At 38.8% G+C, this 24380-nt stretch overlaps 2 protein-coding genes across 4 annotated transcripts in view; both read right to left on the reverse strand.

Moving 5' to 3' along the window:
- Positions 1-70: 70 nt before the first annotated feature.
- Positions 71-15617, reverse strand: NOC3L (NOC3 like DNA replication regulator). Its single transcript, XM_085065241.1, has 21 exons — positions 15579-15617; positions 14014-14221; positions 13508-13631; positions 12486-12643; positions 12321-12377; positions 11210-11340; positions 10592-10753; positions 9759-9852; positions 9382-9557; positions 9026-9154; positions 8417-8548; positions 7967-8047; positions 7307-7407; positions 6802-6874; positions 6665-6728; positions 6506-6577; positions 5362-5543; positions 5000-5128; positions 4301-4398; positions 2285-2369; positions 71-575 (listed from the first exon to the last, which is right to left on the reverse strand). Exons 1-21 carry the CDS (start codon positions 15585-15587, stop codon positions 444-446), a joined length of 2397 nt encoding a protein of 798 aa, XP_084921367.1. The 5' UTR covers positions 15588-15617; the 3' UTR covers positions 71-443.
- Positions 15618-15763: 146 nt separating this feature from the next.
- Positions 15764-24380, reverse strand: part of TBC1D12 (TBC1 domain family member 12) — a 41537-nt gene continuing 32920 nt past the window's right edge. For 2 of the 3 annotated variants that reach the window (XM_085065242.1, XM_085065243.1), the window contains 7 exons: positions 23793-23873; positions 22164-22258; positions 21409-21480; positions 19466-19594; positions 19036-19145; positions 17742-18000; positions 15764-17432 (listed from right to left, as the gene is read on the reverse strand). In XM_085065242.1, the coding sequence (XP_084921368.1) occupies positions 17364-17432; positions 17742-18000; positions 19036-19145; positions 19466-19594; positions 21409-21480; positions 22164-22258; positions 23793-23873 (815 nt within the window). In that variant the 3' untranslated portion in view covers positions 15764-17363. The remainder of the gene's footprint in view (positions 17433-17741; positions 18001-19035; positions 19146-19465; positions 19595-21408; positions 21481-22163; positions 22259-23792; positions 23874-24380) is intronic. The other variant, XM_085065244.1, reaches the window with a different exon arrangement.

Genomic DNA, 24380 nt, shown 5'->3' on the forward strand with positions numbered 1-24380 from the left:
CAGGAAAAAATGCAATGTATATTCCAAGTGTCTAGGTAACTTAGGCATCAAAGAAGTCAATATTAACATTTTCAAAATATTTATTAAGTTATGAACATAACCCAGTGAGTTTGCAGAAACACATACGTCTATATTCTGTTATAAAAATTAGAAAAATACATAAAGAAAAATACAATTTTGCATGGTTGCAAACAATTCTTAAATTACCTGGGTTTGTATCTTTTTAAAATACTGACATGACAGTTCATTGTGATTCTCCAGCCCCAGGAACATAGCTTAAGGGGATAGTCTTGTAACTGTGTAGAAAACTGCTGTTACATTTTTGTGTGTTTCTATATTCACACAAAAGCCTACTTGTATTCCATTTACGATGAGTGGTGACTTCTTTCAGCCAATCTTTCTCCGTAATTTAGAAGCCAACTGAACTTGATTGATAGGTACATTTATGCCAAAGATGATTCCTTCAAGTGCTTAGCAAAATCCAAGGGTTTGTGAGCAAAAGTCTCATTGTTATGTTCTTGAAGCTGTTTCTTTAGTTCTTCATCTACAAATGAATCCATCTGTGAGAAGGTGTCCTGAAAATTACAAAATATTAGTTGCTTTACTAAGCAAGGCTATGTTTTCCATGCATAGCTTAGATCAGCAGTCTTGTTTCTCTCCCATGGTCTCAGCCCTCTAGACCAGACTGTAGAACTGGCAGCTCTCTCCTGCCTGGCCTGCAGTGAATTTCCCTTGGCTGCTAGCAAGAACAGTGTCAGGCAGTCCTTCACAGCTCGTGGGTTTGGGGAGGGTTTTCTGGTTTGTGGTAAACTGGGCTTTAGAAGATTATCTACTACACATAGCCATGGATTCCAGCTGTGGGGTGGTTCACACACTGCTTCCTGTTCAACAGACCTTATAAATACAAATCAAGCACAGTTTGGTGACAGCACACATATATAAATCAAGCATTTCTGATCAAAAGGCCAGTGAAAGCAACAATGCTCACAGCACAGGCTGTGAGTCAGAAAGGAATGCCCTGAACCTTCTGCCTCCAGCTACACCTGGAGCCCTGCATTTTCCTGGTGCTCAGATGAGGAATGATGATCATGGACATGATTTAAACTTCCCTGTGAAAGTCTTAAAATTCACAGAGTCGAGTATTTGGTGCACTCACAAGGAAATGAGATCTTCTCTTTAGTGGTGCACAGAGCTCCAATTCGGAGCTTCTGCCAAGAGCTGACAGACAGGCAGCCTGGCACACAGGGCATGCAGGACAGAGAGGGTAAAACTTAGGTACTGCCAAAAGTTGTTACACGAGCTAACCAACCACAGAGAAGGCAAGACCCCAAGGTAATTTTCCCAGTTAGGTAACATTATAGCCATGTGTAGACAGTTTGTTATCTTCCTGTTCCTTTGTTTCTGCTTCCTTAAAGAGCCTGTGCATTTCCTTATTCAACCCAAATTTCTCTCCTATCTGCTGTTCTCAGCCTTGCTCTTCAGAGCTGCTCATGTAACTCCCTAGCAGGACACACATATCAAGAAGTCATTATAAACCAACGAAATAAGTACAAATACATTTTCAGAAGTTGCTTCTCTAAAATGGAAAAAAAATTGTGCTCTCAATGCTTCAGCTAACATTACAGGGTTACAAAGTGGAGCATTGGCAAGGTTAATAGGTTAGAATGTTTGCATTAGAAAGAAGGAAAATGATCACTTTTTAAAGGACACACCACACACTGGACATTTAATGGAGGGTGGCATCTGGAACAAATCCAGTGCTGAGGATATAAAAACACTTTTCCCCACTTCTCCTCTTTTTACCTTAACTCTTTGTTCCACACAAATTTACACTTTAAAGCTATAGTGACACTAATAGGGATCACTCTCCCTCAACACACTGAATCAAATGCTCTGGAAATCCAGCTGTCTTGGCAACTACCCACCCTGGGGAAAGAGCTGGCTTTTTATTATTGCTTTTTGAACAAACATTAGTTCATTACAGGAAAGAGCCAAGAAATCTGCACTGAACCACTGCAAAGTGCAAAACAACAGCTACCGTAATAATCTTGCTATGTTAACTGATGCTGTGGGAGGTAGGACTATTTGTACAGCTATTTTTTCCTCCCTTATACTCAGTCCTATCTTATGGCAGTTAAAAAAATACACTTGACACACAAAATACAGAAACCAGAAAGCCAAACCAAGTGTGCCAGTGTCTGGGCACTGCACAGTGAGCCAGCAGATACAGGTTATACTGGTGTGTCATGTGGTTAAAAAAGGACACAGAGAGACAAGACAGTACCTTTCTTCTGGGTGTTACTGAGGCAACAGGAGGATTAAAGGTCATTCCTTTCGTACAGTAAGTCTCAAAAAGTTCTGTAGCAGACCTACAGTAAATAAACAGAATGAAAAATGGCATTAGATAGATACAACTTCAGCTGATCTCTGTCACCAATCCAAGAGCAGTTTCTCACACATCCCTCCACCACACCTTAGGTGAACCATTGAGAGCAGTGAGTGTCACCTGGAAAAGATCAGAAGCCAATAGCTGGGAAACAATGCAAGCCAAAGTAAAATATGTCTAAATATTGAGCTGGGGAAGACAAGAAAGCTGTTCTCCTCCCAGAGCTCTGATCTGTACATACTTGAAAAAGATGGGGGGTGGAGGGGTGGGGAGAAGGCAGGTAAAGATGATCTAGTTGACATAATCTGCTAGAATTTCCAACAGTTCCTTACCCAAAGGGTTTTATGAAAAAGCATCCATGGGAGAACAGGGAAAACCATCAGAGAAAAGAACTGGTTAAAAGACTGGGAACTGAGGACAGGAGTCTATGGTCAGTTTTTGCAATGGCAGGAAGAAACAGGATTTCCACAAGGTCTTTTCCAGGACCTGTACTTTCCAACATGCTCAAAAAAGAGCTGGAGAATACCAAGTTATCTGTGGTAGTAAGAACGAGCTACCTGTAGAGAACTGCAGACAGACTGTATGAGATGATCAGTAAAATGGCAAATGAAATTTAGTGTTGGAAGAAGCAACTCTACATAAAAATAATAGGCTCTGAGCTGACCATTATCACATAAGGACAAAAATCTTGTTAAGATAACAAGATATGTTATGTTATCTTGTTATGGCAGGTACTTTCATGGAATTGTGACTTCAGTGGTGTTTGGAGTTGAAAAGAATCAGAGAACACAATAGAAATTAGTTACATCAATGTATAAATCCACAGATCATCCACATCTCAAATATTGCAACTGAATCTCCAATTTCATCTTGAAATTATTATATTGGTAAATATTCAGGAATGTGCAATAAAGTTGATGGAAAGTATGGAACAGTTCCTGTGTGAGGTGGATCCCTCCATCCAGGAGAGACAGTAGATGAAGGTATGATGATATGATATGATATGATATGATGATATGATATGATGATATGATATGATATGATATGATTGATATGATATGATATGATATGATATGATATGATATGATTGAGCTCTGTCAAGTCCTATAAGGCACAGAAAGTGTGTGTTTGAGCAGACTGTTCAGTTGAGCTCCCAGAGCAAGAACCAGGGATGAATGAATGAAGCAAACGGGCACCAGGTTCAAGATAAAAGCACATCTTACCACAAGGAGCTGTGGACTCAAAGAACCCTTACCAAACCATGCTGCATTTGGAAAATGTGTGCTCTGATTCCAGGGACATGGAACAGTTTAGAAAAGAACTCCATGAAGAGAGAGATTCTAACAGAAAATGGTATCAAGAGGTTCAAGAAATCCACCAGGCTGAAACCTGTCAGAGGCCAGGACTGCTCAGAGCATGTCTTACATGCCTGCCCTAGCTTTGCTTTCCACAAGGCACCTGCTGCCAGCCACTGCCAAAGACAGGATGCTAAATTAGACCTTAGTCAGAACCAGGAGGGCTGTTGTCATGTATAACCCACTACAGACCCTACACTGCAGCTTGGGTTCTAGTTTCCATTGGGCAGCCCCAGTTCAGTGATCCTGATCCATATTCAGATCAAGCCTGCTGCTGAAGATATTTTGCTCCCAGGGGAAGAAAACACACTGCACTTTGAGATGTTTACCCTTGTCACAGCCTGGCAACAAGTCTCAAAAGACCAAAAAAGAAAAAAGAAAAGAAAAGAAAAAGGCAGCCAACATGCTGTACTGGCAGAAGAACAAACAGTTTGAGGATCAGAGTCTTTTAATTTTATAAATAATTATTTTTAGGAATTCCTTAAATAAAGTATAATCAACAGCTTCCTTTCAGGGCACTATTTAGAAGGAAAAAAAAAAGAACTCTTTGATAACTTACCTTTGGCTCAAATCAAGTGGAAGAGCTCCTGAGCCTTCAGTTGGAGCTCCAGCAATAAGGTGAGATGCAAATTTCTGCACTGTTGGATGATAATGTCTCTGAAAGAAAGGAAGAATGAAGGCAGTAGACAGAGAGTAAGGGATAATGTATTTATCTATAGATTCTCCTATTTATTTCCGTAAGATGGAAAGTCTGCTTTTATTTGAGAAACTGAGCACCTCAAAATCATTCAGTGGGATTATGTGAATAAGAACACCTAGTTATGCATTTATTCACTCGTATCATGCTGTGAGCATGACTCTCCACATTTAGATAACTCCCACTCCCAGAAAATAAGGAGGAAGGGCAGAGGAAGCCCTCTTCAAACCATGACTGGAATGACAGATCAAGGTGTCATTTCCTCCTGGAACAAGGGCTGGACTGCAAGGGAACTTAAAAGATCTAAGAAGTCTAGGATTCAAAGGAATCTAATAGGGCAACCTGCAGTAAGATCTAGAGTGGTATTATCAAAGGGGATGTGTAACATCCTTCCATACCACTGTGTTGGTCTTTCTCTTCCAATCTGTTGGAACAGGCTCATGTGGGCCAAGATTTGACTAATAAGCCTGAAGACCTCTGTTCTTCATTTGTGTAAAGCACCTAAACATTGAGCAGCTATTGACTGCTGTTACTTGCCAAACCCCTGAGTTACTCACTAACCTGCAGCAGATGTAGTTCCCACAGTGCTGTGTTCTGAGCATTGCAATGCTCTGGTTCATCTAATTCTGGGAGATAAACTCCACTGCCTTGAGATTCATTGTCCAGTAAGAGGTCCATCTTTGGGAATGTCTACGGCACAAAAAAAGCAGAAACTGAGTTGCTTATATTACATACCCAATTACAACATGGTTAAGTCAGTTTCAGGATTCATTCCATGCTATTCAGTCTCAGCAGCATTTAAGCATACTCTGTTTTCCTCACTCTTGTTAAAGATGCCTTAAAAATTTTGCATATAATCAATTTATTAAAAAATTCAATAATCTTTAGCCAGTAAGCTAAAAATTTGAACAAGTAAAACTTACTTGCATAAATACCCTGTTTGTTGCCAAGATCCCAACACTGGAATTTGGAAGCACATGAAGAGCAAGGATGGAAAGTCGCCTGAGGAAAGCAAGAGCTCGTTGCTGGGAGACCTGCTTTCTCCTCTTGGCAAACATGACATCCAGGCACTGCAGCACAATCCCTATGTCCTCATTGGTGCCACCTCAAAAGCAGAATTCCATACAGAGTAAATAACCACTTCATGGACAAACAACTATACATACAGCTATACATACAACTGTACATACAGCACATACTGTGCTATGTGCTGGACACTGGAACTGAGAACAGTATGAAGTTGGGAGGCTCAGCACCTTTCATGTGACATTAAGCATCCACTCTTTGTTGGTCAAAGTAGTTCAGCTTTGAACAGAAAAAAATGTATCATTGTTTCTGTGTTCCTTTCTAAGAAAATACTTGTTCCATCCAAATTGTCTAAATATTAGACAGAGCTACTGTTTTAATCTTAAATGCATTCATTGTATCATTTTCTATAAATTATTAAACAGTGCAAAGTCTTTTACCCATCCAGAACTGCAGAACATTTTTTCCTTAGCTTTTATCCTTAGTGAATCCACATTTCTGAAGTTAATTAATATAATGTTCATTTCAAATTTTATAAATCTCTTTTTCAGAATTACTGAAAAATTTAGATTAGAAAATTAGAATGTCATAATTATAAAAATCAGAAATATATACTAGAAAAATTTAGAAAACAGAATTTAAATTTAAATTATTTTTAGAATTATATTGGAAAAAATCAAATATTTTTTCTTTATTGGAGAAAGAATTAGAGAAAAAAGACCAGAATTTTTTAATTGCCACTGAAAGAAATAATTATAAGGAAGTAAAAATTTTATCCAAGATCACATACTTCGCACTTCCTAATGAAATTACTTGATTAGAACCTGTTAGCATATATTGCAATAATACTGCAAGTATTTGTATTGCAGTAATGCAAAGTGCAACTAGAGAAAAAAAGTAGGATAAACCAGACAATAATCTTTTCAGAAATCAGATATCTTTAAAAAGTGTAGTTTATTAATGCTACATCAAGGCTTTGATAGCAAAGAAACAGAACAAACATTATCTAGGTGAGCAGTGAAAATAAGAATCTGGAATTACCTGCATGGAGGCTGAACAGTGTCTTGTAAAGATGTGTGTAAAATTTCATCGGATCAATGTTAAGAACATCACCTATTAACACAATCCCAAATAAATACATTTACTCCATCTATTTATCAGGCAATATTAAACAAACCTCTATTTTTAAAAATCTCTTACCTTGACCAGAGAGTATATGAAAAGCACTGAGAATGCAGTGAAGGCTTTCACGGTAGCTTAAATCCTAAGAATACAAAACTGATTTAAGTACCCAAAAGAAAGTAATTTTAAGAAAACTGTAGTAAAACTCAACTTACCCCAGATGCAATAAGAGAATGGAGGACAATCAATAGGTCATCAAAAAATTCCACATTTATGAGATGAGCAAACCTTGAATCAAAGAGATTTTAATTTTTAAACTATAGACATCTGTCAGCTCAGTTCAAAGTATTCTCAATTGCCAAAATCCACACCTTAAAAGCAGGCTAAATCAAATCCTTAACATTTACTATCTTCATAGGAAAGAATGATTCAGCCCCCAACTGCTAATCATGGCTTTTCTGGAGCATTAATGACATGCTTGTGTCCTTCAGCAATTAATCAGACAAAATAATGGGATCACATCACACCCTGCAGGGTTTGCTGCACGTCAAGTCTATCAGGGGAAATTTCAAACCATATTGAAATGGTTTTGGATAAAATAATTTCAACTAATTTGTCAGGGACTTTCTTCTCTCACTGCTTAAATCCCTTTCAGAGACAAACATTTCTTTAGTGCTTCATGTCTTTTCCAACACACAAAAGAAGGCAGTCAGTTCTTACTTTGCAAGACCTTCTAGCACAGCTGGCAAAAGTGGTGACTTCTGAGCTTTTTTCAAGATCCTGAAGTAAGTTACAAATACGATATTCAAGGTCTCTGTGTGCTAAAGAAAGAAAACAACAATTACATATATTATCATGTAAAACAGACATTTCTACTTCACTTACACTCAACTGAAAATGCTTCTCTCTAATCAAGCCTGCACTCAGGCCTTCCAAATCAGTTCTGGCACTGCCATCTCTGTTCTTCTTATGTTGAAAAGCTCAATTCCTCAAGTGCTCTCCTGCCCCTGACTCTGTTCCCTCACACTCTCCTGACCACAGCCACACCCCTCCTTTGCCTAAAGGCCACTCTGAGAGGTTGGTAACACCCATTACACAGTGTCCTATGGAACAGGGCACCTGGAGGGCATTTGTAAATGGATTCAATACCTTTTAGAGCAGAGAGCAGAAGGGAATAGGAATGGCTACATTGGCTTTCCTGGGTAAACTGAGAGCTTGGTTTACTAAAACCTAGATCAGTCACAGGCAAAATGTTTGTTAGCTGACAGCATTATCTAGAGATGTAGAATGCTGACAGGCTGGGATGGAGGGAAGACAGTTGCAAAAGGGTTAGGAGCTGCCACTCTGCAAAAATAGGGAAATCATCTCTAAATTACTTACCAACTTCAGTTTTTTTTCTTTACTTTCTGATGCCTCTGCTTCCAGGAGTTCTCGTTCCAGTTTCTCTTCTGCTTTCTTCCACTGAAAATATACAGTTGATTGTAAGACAACAGATTAAATGCTTCCAACCAGTCTAGATATCCAGGTTGCAAAGATACACAGATAAGTTTTCCATGCTTGGTGAGTTGCTTAAGTCATCCTGTGATTCTACAGGGTAACCCCCCTATCAAAAACAACCAATCAAAAGCATTATCAACACAGGAAAGAGGAAAAAAATAGGAAGATAAGTAAATTCCCTGTAGAACCTCATAAATTTTCAAGTACAGTGAAAAAAATGATCACTGATACAGAGAGTTAGCAATGGCAACAGCAGATGTGCTACATAAAGTAGCACACATACATTGCTGCATAAAGTAACAGAAGAAGAGTATGAGAAAGCACATGTTGTACCTTCCTTTGCATTCTGGAAAGATTTTTTCTTTTCTCCTTGTATGTCATGAACTTCTTCTTTGGAGCAATGTCTTCAGAATCTTTTTGTAATTCTACTTCTTTAATTCTTAAGTGAAGAAATACTTTTAACACCTATTGTAAAATAAAATAAGTACAATGAAAGTGATCTACAACCTTTAAAAAGGCTAAGAAAGGAACAAAGAGTAAGAAATCCTGAATTCCATTCCAGCTAGTGGTCCTTGCTGGTCCAAAGGTTCTTCCATTTACTTCCCTCCTGTTCGTGCATACCTGTATCTCTTATTTCCTGCTCCCAGTTCCTTCCCCAGCACTGTCCATTTCTATGTATTCCTCCATTTGCCTGTTTCACTTCAAAGTCTCCATGCCTGACTTAATCCATGTCTCTGGCAGGATCTGATCACCTCCTCCCAATCTCCCTCCCTTGCCCCACACCTCTCTTTCTAACTCTCTGCCTCAGCCTAATCCTGAACTGTCTGACAGAGTGAGGAAATTCTTTTTTGTCTGTAGCCAGCAGCTCGAGTAACTTTAACGTCTGGATTTTTTTTAAACTTTTGACAGAAGAATATTGAGGTCCAACAGAAAGACTCTTACCTCAGGTCTGACATCGTAATTTCTACCCCTCACAAGGCCAGAAATGACCTTAACTACACCAAGTGAAGCATAGCCCAACTTGTCCTGTTTAAAGAGCTTCTTAACTGCCTCGACACACAGTTCAGAGATCTGCAAAGCAAATCACACAAATTGTTCTGTAAAGCCAAGCCCACAACAACAGCTAGTAACAGATGACACTCATAGTATTTACCAATAACAAAGTGCACACAGCCTGTAAAGTAGTGAAAATATATGACCACAAGATCTGGATATTGTGGAATAAAGCTCAGCAATAGTTATTTTTCACAAAAAAAAAAAAAAAAAAAACCTCTTTCTCTAACCAGAAAATTACTTACCATTTTTGATGGATCATTCATGAGTGGAACAATGAGAACAATAATGTTATTGTGGAAGTTGAAGTGGGGTAGGGCCACAAGCAGCTCGCACAGACACTTCACTGCCACCTCTGCTAGACCTTTATATGCCTTTAATGAGATGACATTGCTTTTCTTCAATTTCCTTTGCTTCCAATCTGCACAAAATATTATTTTTAATGATTACTGTTCAGAATGATGGTGAGCTTATAAATATTTAACTTTTTAGTGATTGCAGGCATTCTCCTGCATACTTCATGCATGTACTGTCTCGAAGACAGATGGTAGCACTCATTCAGAGGGAAACTACTGCAAACAATTTTGCCTTTACTACAAAAAATGGAAAGTGTTGACTGTACCTTTAATTGTTTGTTCCAGATTTTCCAAGTAAAATTTATACTGGCTTACAAGGCCTTCTTCAAATTCTCTCAGTTTCTGAGTTTCTTTTTTAACCTGTAAACATAATAGAAATGAGATTTTATTTGGAGAGCTAAATAGTGAAATTAGCCAATGGTGGAAAAAATGTTTCTAAACAAGTATCAGATATATAAGTAGTTTTTTCTTCTAGATAGATTCCTAGAAATGTATTAAAAAATAAGGTCTTTCTGCATTTTTCTACAGATGTGTTCAGAGGGCCTTTCCCAACTAGGCCTATTTAATTTATAGAGACTGAAGTAACATTATCAATTAGACGTTATTTTAAAACCATGATTCTCAACTGCACTAAACCTATACCCAAAAAACCTTCTAAAAATTGGTTAAAAACAAGCTCCAGGAAACAAGTTACTCTGCATTTGTTCACCAAATTGTTGAACACATTTCCAAGAAATCTATGCCAGTTAGGTGACAATACTGCATAATTTGCTTTCTTTCTAATTCTCTTCAGTGTGGGACCTTATTCCATAGGTTTATGAGGAAAGTCACCCAGTACTTTCAGGCACTACTTTTCCCCACCATTACCACCTGCACGTTACCTACTTATTGAAGGAAGTATGTAAGAATTAAAGGTTTAAAACAAAAAACCTCTGCTCCTGAAAGTGTCACGGCTTCAGAGCTTCCGCAAGTATTAGTGTATTTGTCATCCTTTGCTCAAAACTATAAATTCATATTAAACTAATCAGTAATAGTATTTGGCATAGCTGAAAAAATTCTTAACTACTCACATACACTATAAATAGATTTCATATTTCACCTTGGTGGCCTTTTCTGCTTCAGTCAGAGGCCGAATTTTGTACGAAGGTGCAATATCTTTGAATATCTCCATCAAAGACACCATGACCAGCTTCCGGACAATCACAGCCACATTGGGATCCTGTTCCATCAGCATGGCACGCAGCTCCTTCAACTTCTTCATCTGAGTGGAGGAAACAGGCAGACAACATGAGCTGAAGATCAACTACAAACCAAAGGATGAGAACAATGTACCTTAACTCAGCAGTTACTCAGACTCTACTTAGCACTGCACAAAGAGCCATGAAATGATAGATATTCCAACAAAATTTTAATCTCAGGAATGTTCAAAATATGCTGCTATTGCAAACTTGCAGAGAATTATAGAAAATTATTAGTATATCCTGAAGCATTGAGAAGTTTCAGATATAACCCAAAATCAGAGCTTCTGTAAGGGTCATGCTTAAGGAACAAGGTAGCTTGTAAAGAAAATAACAGAAGTGATACAACACTGACCTTTTCCTTGTTCTACCCATTTATTTTTGTGCTTTTGCTACTGTTTGCTCACTTCAGATCTTTATTTCTTGACTTGGTGCACAACACAGACACAAATATGTGCAGGTTAAGTAACTGTACCTACATTGCTGTCTGGCTCAGAGAGAATGGCAGATGCTAAGGCAGCTATGTGCATCTTCCTCTCCTGCAGCTTTTGTCTCCTTTGAGCAGCCATTTCCTCTGGAGTGAGAATAGGCATGGGTTCCTCATTAAAGTCTGGCACAGATGGGAGAGTCAGGAAAGAGAAGAAGTCACTTAATGAATACCATGTTGCAAATACTGCATTTCAAAGAAGTATCCTGGTAAGACCACAGAAGAGTAACACAAGAAGTTCCACAGTCAAAGGAGCTTTAAAAATTACTTTGCTAGAGCTTATGCTAACCCACATATTAACTTTTGCTCCACTTCAAAATCTTTTACTTGAAAAAGGAAGTGGACTAAATGTTTTTTAATATGCCCATGCCCAATCTCTGAGAACAGTGGGAACATATAAACTCAACATATTACCTCAACCATGCCAAGAAACTGCAGTGCTCTGCAATTTGTATCAAATTATTCATCATTCACTTTTTCTTTTAAAAATACAATTGGTTTTTTTGTGTTTTCTGAATATTATTTTGCTACAAGTATCTCCTTCCTCAACTTCAGATTATATTTAGACAATAAGGACCCAGAAGTAACAACATTCCTTGAAACTATTAGCTCAATAGCCAATTGCAAATCAAAATCTCAGTTTCCTGCTATTGATGTTTTAAGTAAAAAATTTTAAAGACAAAGACAGACACTTATAAGCCTACAAAAGCCTGTGTCCTGAGCTGCATTTCAAAATGATCTCAGAGTACAAAATAGAACCACACAGACATTTTTTATGTAAGACCAATATTTTCCTTCTTACTAGCAAAGATGACACAAAGGATAAAAGGAACTTCATGCAAGCATCAGTTCCAGGTGAAAAATCAAAATAATCTTGAAGAAAGAGAATCTGAAGCCAGCCATTCCTGAAATTCTAAGGTAAGAATGCAAGCTTTGAATAACTGTTACACTTTGCTGGCAACATGGCAATGAACATGTTTAAAAACATCCTGAACAAACACACTTCAATTACAAACTTCCTCGGGGAACAGCAAAATACTTTTCAGGTATGTCAGTGATTTGGAAAAAGAACATAACAAAAAGCAAACATAATGTTTTATTACCCTCTTCTTCCTCCATTTCTTCTGCGTCCTCTTCTTCATCATGTGCAACATCAAGAACTGCAAAAATACAGTGTCTAGTGTCAAGCACGTAACAAACACTGTGAAATTTTCAAATAATAAATTATATACTTGGCTACTATACCAATTCCAGAATCTGTGTCTTACCTGGCTTCTCTACAGCTTGAGGAATAATGCCACTCTTGTCTTTGATTGGGAGCAGATGGATGAGTTCTTTTTCTGGCTCTGTTTGCAAACGTCTTGGCACTTTCTCATATTTCTCAATCACGCTTTCACGTTTTCGTTTTTTGATGTGAACAGGTTCACTGAAAAATACAAGGCAAGCTAAATGAAACAGCCACATTAATTAGACAAGAATCATGTATGACCAGCTGGATTAAGTGTTCACCTCTCACCCAAGCCAGGCTGCTGTTTTACTTGTCCTTCCTACCCTTCTGTGCTCCCCCACAGCAGAGTAGCTGCCTGGCAGGGTTGAGGTCCATTAAACCCCCCCAAGCAGTCCTGCCATAAAGGACTCCACCAGCAAGCCAGCAGAACTAGAATCCTTTCACTGGGAAAACAGTCCAGAGTCATCCTTAAAATTTTCAAACCACCATGTAATCAGACAGCTCTGTAGTGGTGTATTTGTAAAGGCTATTCTACAGCTAGGAGCACTGTCCTTCTACATACGTCACTGTGAACTCTACCCTAAGCCTTGGTCCACAAAACTAGTAGCAAATTTTTTGTATGAATGTTTTGGTCTTGCATGTGTTTACAGACTTGGCTTACAGAATCCTTTTAATTTTTTTCCAGCAATTTGCAGTGCAATATGTATAGTGGTCCATGGTCCAGGGAATGTCCCAAATACTCTATATAGAAAAAAATACTCTGTTTACAGATTGAAGCATTTCTTTCAGTTTGAGGAATACTTCTCATCTCACAGCCAGGGACCCCTCAGGAAGTAACACTGCAGAAGCAGCATCCTGAAGGTCAGGCAGAGCACCTGAATGTACTGATACACATCAATACATTAATACTGAAGTACTGACCGGCTGAGGAAACACTAAACCGGAGCTGCAAAGAAACACCAGACTGAAATAAACCTCCTGATAAATGCATTACTTTACATATTGATTACATATTAACCACACAGAGCTGAGTTAATACGAAAAGGAAACATCACAACTTACTTAGAAGAAAGATCTCTGGTTAAAAAGGATGCTTTTTGGGCCAAATCCTCCATTAATTTTAAGTCATCTTCATCCATCATGTCCAGTGGAAGAGCATCTTCCTCTTTTTCTTCCCATTTTCCAGCTATTTTAGAAGATGATGTTGACAGATTATGATCCCGTAAGTATGTTCACCCTTGAAAACCGAATCCTGCCTACACTTTTGAGACCATTTTACACCTTACTGCTACCTGGAACTCACTGACCTTTATGCATGCGGTTTTTGTTACCCCAGAAAACTGCTCCTTTACTGTGACATCCAAAAATGATCAGTGCAGACATATTTCTACCATCTCTGTCAGTTCTAGGTGCCAGAATGGCTACATTTTATATTTTTCACAAGTCTCACTTTCTTTCAACATGAACAGCAACTATTTGTACACAGAAAATGAAGTGTTGTTTTCTTGAATTTTACAACAGGAAGCAGCACGCTATTCAGTAACCTTCATACCTGAGCAAACACTTACCAACTTGTTTCTTCTTGCGTTCTTCCAATGGAAAAGGCTTTCTAGAAATAGCATCTCTGACAGCCTCCCTTAGCTTCTTCTGCTCTTTACGATACTTCTTAGCAGCACTCTTCTGCTTGTACTGTTTATTCTTTAATTTATTGTCAAGCTTTATTTGACTAGTTCTCAGTAACTTGCGAAAACTTGGAACTCGCTTTGTGTTTTTTCTCTAGAAAACAAACAGAAAACTACAAGTCAGTGACATGCTAACAGCCTTTGTGAAATTTATTTCACTGTTTAAGATCTCTAAGTTGCTATTTCTAACAGGGATGAATAATATGTTTCTTGCTAAGAGTATCATCAGTTAACTTCAAGTAACACAACTGTGTTGCATTTGTGAGAAGAGGCCCTATGACAAATGTTTTACAGAATCATTCTCTGACAGCCTTTTTCATTAAACCCTATGTCCATCACTTTTGGACACATGAACGCTCAAGGTATGATACACAGATTGTTAGGGCACAGTTCTCTGTGTGCTCCCAAGCACTTTGCTCTCTTTTCAGGGTGCTGCTGTTCCCCAGCACATGATAAGGTACCTCGGGGGACTTTAAGCCCCGAGGCCACAGCCTCGGGCAAATGTCCTCCTGCAGCACCCTTCCCCATTCTGCCTCAAACTCTCCCTGGCCAGCAGCTGCAGGGACCTGGCGACGCCGCCTGCTGCAAGGCTCACAGCAGCAGCAGCAGTACCAGGGCAGGGTCACGGCTGCCGGAGGTCCGGGAGGCACCGTGGGCAGAGCTGGGGCAAAGCCCGGCGGAGCCCTGCGCCAAAGCTGCGCAACACTCCCAAGGGGGCTCGGAGCGGGAACGGACACAGCAGGGATCGCCTAATGAAGGGGTGGGAAGGCAAGGGCTGTACAGAAACTGAGCACCGAAGCCCTGGCACGGGTGATGTGTCCCCTTCCAAAGGGGACAAGGGGCTGATCAGTGTGGGGTTCCTTGAATCCTTAGCTCAGCTGGCTGGAGTATGCTGCTAACAACAAGACTGTGGGATCAATCCCCGTACGAGCCATTCACTTAACAGCTGAGCTCCATGATCCTTGTGGACCCCTTCCAACTCAGAATATTCTGTGAATCCCGAATTTCTGTCAGTTCAACTTTAACTTCCCTTTCCATGTTCGACCGTGGGGAGAGCGCCGAGAGGTCAGTGTTGGCCTCGGGCTGCGAGACAAGCCTGCGCTTTGCGGGGTCGCCGCCGGTGTCCCCCCAAGGCACCCGCACTGCTCTGCCGCTCCCGGAGCCCCGGCTGCCCGGCCCTCCCGGCCCCCTGTGAGCCCCGCGCTCCGCTCCCCATCCCGCCCGTTCCCGTGTGAGCGCCGAGCTCCGTTCCCAGCCCCGCTCCCGTCCCGCCCGTTCCCGTGCGAGCGCCGGGCTCCGTTCCCAGCCCCGCTCCCGTCCCGCCCGTTCCCGTGCGAGCGCCGGGCTCCGCTCCCAGCCCCGCTCCCGTCCCGCCCGTTCCCGTGCGAGCGCCGGGCTCCGCTCCCAGCCCCGCTCCCGTCCCGCCCGTCCCGCTCCCCTCACAGCCCTACCGGCTTCATGGCGGCGGCGCGTGCAGCCCGGGGCCGGAAGTGCTCCCCGCGCGGCGCGGCGGGCCCGGCAGCAGCCACAGCGCCCCCTGGCGGCGGAGGCCGAACCGCGCTCCCAATTAACGAGCGCTAATTAACGCAGCGTTCCTCCAAGCGGCCAGAGGAACGGCAAAGAAGCACAGCCCGGCTCTGCTGTAAGTTTTATTTACACAGGAATTGTAACTAGTGGTCTTAAAGGAAGGCTCGATCCTTCTATTTACAGTTATATACAGATTTATAGTTGAAAAGTAAGAAAACTGTACAAGATAACACAAAAATATAAGACAAATTGGATCCAATTAAAGTAGTGAATACATAAGTTAAGAAAAATCTGACATTTACATTTCAAATTGTAATGTTATGAGTAGCATATATGTAGTTTTTAAACCAGATAGCAATGCAAGTTACACCACACTAAGTCTTTACCCCGATTATGCAGACTCTGCTGTTAAACACCAGACAACTGGAAGCCTCCTGCACTTCAAAATACATCATGGTCAGTTGTACTTGATTTCCAGAGGGACCAGTTACAAAAACCCACATGTAAGGAATTTATTTACATTAAATATTAGCAAAAAAATGGATCGAGAGAGTGCAAGTGTACTTCACCTGCAGTGCTATCCATTTTAAATTTCTGTCCCCTACAACCACAGGTTGTTGTACAGCATCTGCCAGAACAGGAAATGTTTGAAAATATTTGCCGTGACACATACAATATGACCTCATGTCTCACAGTTACAAGATGTTGAAGAATTATGTATCACTAAACCAGATGCTTTTTGGATTTCAGTATTGCACACTAATAAAAAGACAGTTTCAAAAACAATTTTGTGTCTGCATTATTTCCAAGTGTTAAAAGTGGCTGCTTCGTTGAGAACACAAAGTCCATAGATAGCCTTGTCATTTTCTAGCGTTCACCATTACATACAAGTATTTTTTAGTTGGAAATGGCTCGACAAAATAAAACTTCTGGTGGCAAAACCCTTTCACAGAATACCCACTCCATTTACTCCACAACCAATACACCAAAACAGATGCCTAACACCATTTGCTTTGAAAGCTGTACAGTATAAATAGCAGCCCTGTTCTTACCACTGTTTAAAATTCAGATTATTTTTGCTCTACATTTGGGCACGATACGTCTACAGTTCCTGAGTTAATTACATTTGCCCAGACTGAAGAATGAAGCTGCAACTTAAAAAACACCAAACAAGTAAATAAGACAATACCCCTTCCCAAATTTTAACCACCTTGCACATAAACATACCAAACCACCTTATTTGGTCCTCAATACTTGCAAATCCTTAATTTTGGAGGTAATGTTTGTACCAAAGCATTTGGTTTGGATAGCAGTTTTGGGGCCTTAAGATTTAGCATTTCCCTCATCCCCTCCAAAAAGTGCCTTTGTGGAATTTGTAAAAACAGTTATGCCTCAAAAATTTTTTAAAGTACCAACAGAAGTTATTACAAATGTTTATTGCATTGAGCTGATTCTTTTAAAGTATTAAATATGAACTCCCCGCTTCTCAGTTTCACAGGTTTTAGTATTCTGTGTGAAATCAGATCTTCCCATGGCAAAAACTAATACTGGCAAAAGGGCGAAGATTTCATCAGTTCATTACTCCACTGAGAGCTGTGTCTTTTTTCCATCTCCTTTTCACATTTTCTATAGCGCTTTTTCCACATAGAACTGATGTGAAGACTTCTTTGTCATCAAGTGGTTTTCCATGTTTCCAATTTACCTCAACATTAGCTTTTCGGTGCTGGGCTATGGTTTTTGTCCCCTTCTTTGTTGTCCTTCATCAGTGAGGCAAACACCTGGAAAAGTAAATTATTTAATGAATGTAAAGACTGACAGTGTTATAACAATATCAATATCAACCACAACAATATTAGCAGAGATTAAGTTCTAGAATGAGACACTAGAAAGAAAGTGCCCATTGCTCAGGAGTCAGACAAACAGCATAAAATAGTCATGAAGAGAAGTGACCCATATATTAATGTGCTGACATGTCTGATTTATATAATTAATATATAATTAATATATATAAAAAATGTAAAAATCTCCAAGAAACTCACCTGTACCCATTTTTTGTTACTCACCTGTACCCATTTTTTGTTACTCACCTGTGCCCATTTTTTGTTACTATTCTGCATCTGAATAGCTGCAATACAACTAAAAAGCTTTTCTGATGTAATATCTTCTGGAAGTTTTGTTAGAAACTGTGCTATATGAATAAAGTCCATCTGTAGGAGAATATCTTCATATAACCGAAGGATTCCTAATCCTGTCCTAAACAGAAATTCCTCTCCATCTCTACAGAAAACATCCCAGACACGACAGGCCAGATCAAGTGGTAATGACTTGCTATAGAGTGTAAAAATCCTACAAATGAATAGAAAACAAACAAAAAGGAACAGTTACAGCTTATTTCAGACAAATGAAAGGACAACCACCTTTAAATCTCAGACAAGTATGACAAGTTATTTGATACATTCTTATTTTCTTCCCCATTTCAGTGATTCGCAAATCTCCAGTTTTTGAAGTCTGAACATGTACTTGGAAACCCATCTCTTTTTAGGCCACAGGAAATCCTCCATTTGAATGCCATCTCTTTTACAAAGCTCTGGCTAAAGGAGTTTCAAATATCTTCATACTCAAACAGCATATAATAAACACATAAGAACTTAAATAACAAAGATTATAATGGTGTACCTTTAGCTTTCCCATTGAAACAATTCAGTTTAACAGCTCTATTTATCATTTGTTTCCTAAACTAAATCTAAAGCCACAAATCATCTCAATAGAGAGCTACATCCCACTAACATACTAATGGAAATTCAATAGCTACATTTCTGTGATACATTTTTGAATTTATATTCACACTAAAATCACAAAAATCTAATAATAATTGTATATGAAGCTCATCTTTATACACAGAAACAGATACTGTGTCCTTGACAGCACTACCACACTTCAAGAGTGCCTGTATTACTACCTTCCATTACAGAAAACATACATTGCTACTCTCTGCTTGAGAACATTTGCTGCTTCAAATTTTTCACTGTTTTTTCAAGTTTATCCCTTCCCAAACCAGGTCCTAAATTTCATCCCCATCAGTCATAACACTACTTTGGTGTAGTAGCCTCCTCTCCCCTACTTATGTCACACAACTGCAGCAACAAGAAAATGAACACACAGAACTCCTGTTTGTCTCATTTTCTAACTGAATACATCCCTTTTAATAAAGCTTGAAGCCTGACAGAGGAACTGCAGTTACACAAAACAGTTCATCATGATTCCACAAAACCTATTGAATGGCTTTTTTAATGCTTTATTTCTAGTGCTGAAAAACCTATAGCAAAATAGAAAGTGTTCCAACGGTTCTAAGGTTAGGATTTCTATGTTCTGTAAACTCACCAGTCTATCAAATATATGTCTGGAGTAAGACTGTATGATTTGAAATGAAGAAACAGTTTAGGAAGATTTTCTTCAAAAAATACTTCAAAGGCTGCAAAGTATTTCAGCATCTGTAGAGATAGTAAAGCACATCATAAGCAGTCATCAGAAGAATGTTTAGTTGTAAACCAACACAAACCCCAACAAGAACTGAGGATGTCAACACAGCACAGTGTGATTCCTTAGGATAAGTAAAATGATTAAATGTTTCTGGAGGAGAAATCAAAACATGAGAATGAGTTTTATGGATTAGTATCTGGTATTCTCAGTTTTGTAATCACAGGTTAAGGTTCTCCATTATTCAATAGGACCAAAGGAAGTCATCAATAAAACAACTATGCTTCAAATCAAAAGAACATTACGGTTCAAAACCAGAAAACTCTGTGCATACCATGCTGTGATCCACACGGAAAAAGGCCAGCTGGCATGGCTTGTTTAGAAGGTTAGCAAAGGCAATGAAAGCATCTGCCTCTTCCAGATTGAGAATGAGCACAGCAGCAATGAAGGACATCCCTTGTACCTTCAAGTGGGAAAAGCATCGGGCAAATATAGGTGAGTAGGTTCAGTACATCTTACATCTTTGGAAGTGGAAATATTTACAGTTTGCAATTTATCAACTACCATTGCACAACATTTCCAGATGAATAGAAACAACATGGATAAATTATTTCTCTGCATGCAATCAATTTGATTTCAGCAGTTCAGAAGTTCTGGGAGGTCTCATGATCACAAGTCCTCAGGACTTGAAATGTAAGAAAGTTAAAACCACACAGGGTGAATGCAGAGCTCATGAGAGACAAAACCTGGCCTCAAGTTCATTGTTAAACTATGGGAAAAGCAGTCATGGAGAAAAACTTCACATATGGGACAGTTTAGACCCAGACAGATATGTTGGAATTGAGACAAAATTCTGTTTCAGAACAGTCAATACACGTCTCTTCACTTGCCAAACCATATTTTTTCACATATATAAAATTACTTCTAATTGGTTAGCTACAATGCAACTTTACATTTTTCCACCATTACTCTCCCCAAAACACTTTAGCCTGCAATGAAAGTGAAGAGCATGATTTTTGTAGTTAAGTGATGAGTTGAATATCCATTATGCTGACAATAATTTTACCAATTTCAACTGCAGTCATCATTATTCCACTGTCTCTAAACATTCATGCTGCCTGCTTCTCATTAAAAAAAAATGCACTCACCATTTTAACTGACTTGGGAAAAGAGTATTGATATGCATCAGAAATAGTCTACTAGCTTTTCATTTCTGGGGGATAAGTAGGTGTGGAAATAAGTTAACATTAAATTTATGGCCATATTAACATTAAAAAAAAATGTGATAAGAAATACCCAGATTAGCTGTATTTCTAATGAAAAAAAGACTAATCCATGAAGAATTACTTATTTGCCTTTTGAAACTTCACCCTGGGAACAAGTAGTCTCAAAACCTGCAGAGTTTGTAATCTCACTTAAAGAATATGGGAGAGTCTCCAAAAATGAGGTCACAGATGACACAATTCAGGCCTAAAAACATTTGAACATGAAAAACCAACTAGTTATTTATGCAGAGTCCCAAGCATATCTGATTTAGAGAGGAAGACACACCCTGTGCTAAATAATGCTTTGTTGCATGGATGAGACTTAAAACTTTTCAAGTGTTTTTGAGCCCTGAAGCATTAGTGCTTGTGAAAGAAGTTCCTAGATACCCCCAGGAACAAAGAAGAAAAAAATCCCCTTCTCTTATTGTTTATTATTTAAATGCTCTTAAGCTGACACCATTCAGAGAGCTGTTGGGTTTAGTTGGTTTGTTCAGGGATTTTTGAGGTTTTTAGGGGTTTTTTTTGCTTGTTTTTAACACAGTAATGTTTGCTGGAAACTGTCTTATCTTCACTGAACTCAGAGGGAGTGATTACTCTGTGTCAGCAAGACACCAAGAAGAAGTTTCTGGATTTTAGGATGTGCAATAGTGAAGGAAAAAGAATCACTATGAAAATAGCAACAGTAAGACAGTAAAGTGCTAACTCGAAGTCCTCCTCTAATATCTTTTGGGTTTTTTCCTGTGAATACTCTATCAGAACTATAATGCCTTGTGAACACATTCATTTAAAATTTTCCATGCAATCCAGATAATATACTGATGTTCAGTACATTTTCAGCTGTTTGATTATCTCCAAGAACTACCATAATTGGGACTGCTATGAAGTAACTGCCAAAGTTTAATTTTAAGTGCTAGTAGCATGAAGTCTAGAAAACCTGTTTATTTAATATACTTTAATACATGACATCTTAAGCTTATTTTCCATGTTATAAACATTTTACAAAAATACTTACATATCCCACGTCTGGTCTGTAACACGTATATGCTCCTAAAACACTATGCAGGAGATCATGATAAGGACCACCCTAATAAGAAGAGAGGGTGGAAGGAGAAAAGAAGTATTCATTTTCAAAATCATATAAAAAATATAGGGAAGTAACAAGCTGATATTTTAAGATGCAAGTGAGCCAGTGAATTGTTGCTTTATTCACATCTAGAATAATACCACTTTTTACTCCAAGCATTACCTCAAATGCTTTTGAGAAGTTAAAAGAAATGTAACAATAATCTTATGACATAACTCAGTGGAAATCAGTACATAATGGAAAATGAGGGTATCTGGTGCAGATCCAAGGTTGGTCCTTCCTTTTCAGAGAGTGGATATTTTAATTCTTAGTAGGACAAGTTACCGTATTACAATATTGCATGTTATTTTATACACATGCATGTGCACATATTATAGCTATATAAAAATCATAAAGCCTGGAAAGGCATACTAGAATGCATCAAGACTTCTGCAACAGTGAGAATATTCTCATTTCTGCCTGTAGTTTCATAGCCATTAACAGAAATCTCATGCATTTTTTCAAGGAGAAAAAAACCTTTTATAGTCCATCATTAGATGTCTCTACTTTATTCTCATTTTAAAACATTTTAAAAGTCCAAACAGCTTCTAAAAACTATTCCATATTTGGCTAGTTATTTTTCCTTTCTTGTTTAACAATTCAGAATTTTATAGGTGTCACAACTAAAGTTAAAGGAATCTCACCTTCTGGAAAATATACAGGGATGGAAATGTGCGTGATATATCCAACTTAATTAGCTCCAGACTGGCCTCACGATCAGCAACAGATGCACCTGCATCTGCAAGCAAAACCAACACTTATCAAAGCTGATAAATTCTGCAAACTTCAGAATAAAACTCCTGTTGGCACACAAGGACAAAGAAGACAGCATTCACTCAAGAACCTCCAGAAGAGGTTCTTCTGGAGAATTTCTTCTGCTGGCCCTTGAATTATCTCTGTCCAATCCTTTACATAGGGACATGATACAAACACTAGTGATAACATGGGGAAAAAGACAGGTAGCACTTTGGGAACAAGGTTTTTCAGAGGGCTGAAATCAGGCAAGAGCCAACTGGAAAGCAGAAGATGACAATTTGATGAACAGGCTAAACAGGACCTGCTCTGCTGATGACTGGAAAGCAGCATTTCATTTGAATCTTTGTAAAGACTATGGTAGTTGGTCTTCCACACTTTACTGCCAAAGATTAGTAATAAGCACTCTCAGCTTGCTTGCTTTTCAACCAGAGATGAAAATTCTATTACTCTTGTGTTTTCCCCTATTACTATATTTCCCAGGACATCTGGCACAATTAAAACAGCCCCTTCTCGCTTTGTTCCCATCCAGAACTATTACCTTTCCCAAAAAAACAGATTACCTAAGCTTTCCCCCAGGACAGCCCACATCCCCAAAACAAAAGAGCAAGCAAACCACCACCACACAGACCAAGGTGCATTGCAAACATGTTTTCCAAGTATAAACATATTTACAGTCATGTACACACAGAATTTTTTATCAGTTGTTTGTCTCAAGAAAACCCTCAGATGAGTCACAGAGGTATCCCTATGGAAGACCCAAATAATTTTCAAAGTAGGCAGCTAGGACTGGCTATGGCAAGTGCAAACAACTAAAGTAATGGAAAGGACACTATCACAGGGCAGCATTTTAAAAAATATCTATCAACAGCACAAGGAGTTAACCTGTATAACAAGGATACATCCAACATTAAAAACATCACTGCTGCTATTTTTAACAGAAAGAACATCCACAGGAGACAGCAATATGCCAGTGAAAATGACTGCATTCTACACACAAGAGTGCTAACATCACCACTTAATAGATTTAGGAGGAAAGGCCATCTGGGCAGGCAAGAAAATACAAGTGGGATCTGAAATATGTGATGTTTTACATTTTTCACCTCTTAATTTCAGGAAAAAAAAATAGAGGATATTTTTTACTTTCCCAAAATTGTGGAATGGATACCAACTAAGGAGAACCCATCTAAGGAGAGCAAAGCAAGAGCATGTGTTGTACTCTAGTTTCCTATTTCTTCCTTTTATATTTCATCTAACATTTTCATGAGAGCTGAGTCTTGATACTTCAGAGGAAAACATTCATTTGAGAGTGGCACATGCAATATTTTAATGTGTCCTTTAGTGATACAGTAAGTACTGCCAAGCCCCTCGCTCACTGATTTGTTACAAGATAGCAAACATTTAATGACTTAGAGAACTTTTAACAAGTGTTCTTAATGCTGCAATTGCAGAGGAACTTTAGAGACTTCCTAGGTTTGTAAAAGTGAATAGGAGGTTATTGAGTACGCAGGAGATCTCACCTTCTATGTCATTCTCAGAACCTGTCTCACTGAAGCTTTTCCATCGTTCCTTAGCTCTTGACAAGAAGATTTCATAAAGTTCTGCAAGAAAGCAAAACAAAACCAATAACCAAAAATGAGCGAGTAAGAAAAGTACCCATCCAAGACAAAAGCATGCTAAGTATTCTTTCTTTGGTTACTTAGTTTCATCACTGGGAGCAGAAGGAGAATCCATTAGATGGTTACCACTATACACAGTTTTATAGTGCACTGTACCGTGCTTTCTGCTATAGTGAACGTGTAAAATATGACAGGGAAATCATGCCTTACATAATTCAGATTTTTACTTTTGTGAACAGAATGCTTACAATTCATCAATCATTAGTTACGAAATAAAGCAATTCCCCTTTTCACCCCCTTAAGAAGGCAAAGCTACAGATTCTCAATTTTAAACATAAAGATGATTTTCTGGGGGGAAGCACTACCTTAATTCTTAAGAAATTAAATATTTTTCTAAGCAGGTTTTGAACTTTGTTTCCATAATTTATGAGGCTATGATGTCTAATTGTGAAACACAATTGTTCCTAACCTTGCAGAATACATTTCTTC

Source organism: Lichenostomus cassidix, chromosome 6, assembly GCF_008360975.1.
Source record: "Lichenostomus cassidix isolate B80296 chromosome 6, HeHo_3.0, whole genome shotgun sequence".
NCBI classification, from domain to species: Eukaryota; Metazoa; Chordata; class Aves; order Passeriformes; family Meliphagidae; genus Lichenostomus; species Lichenostomus cassidix.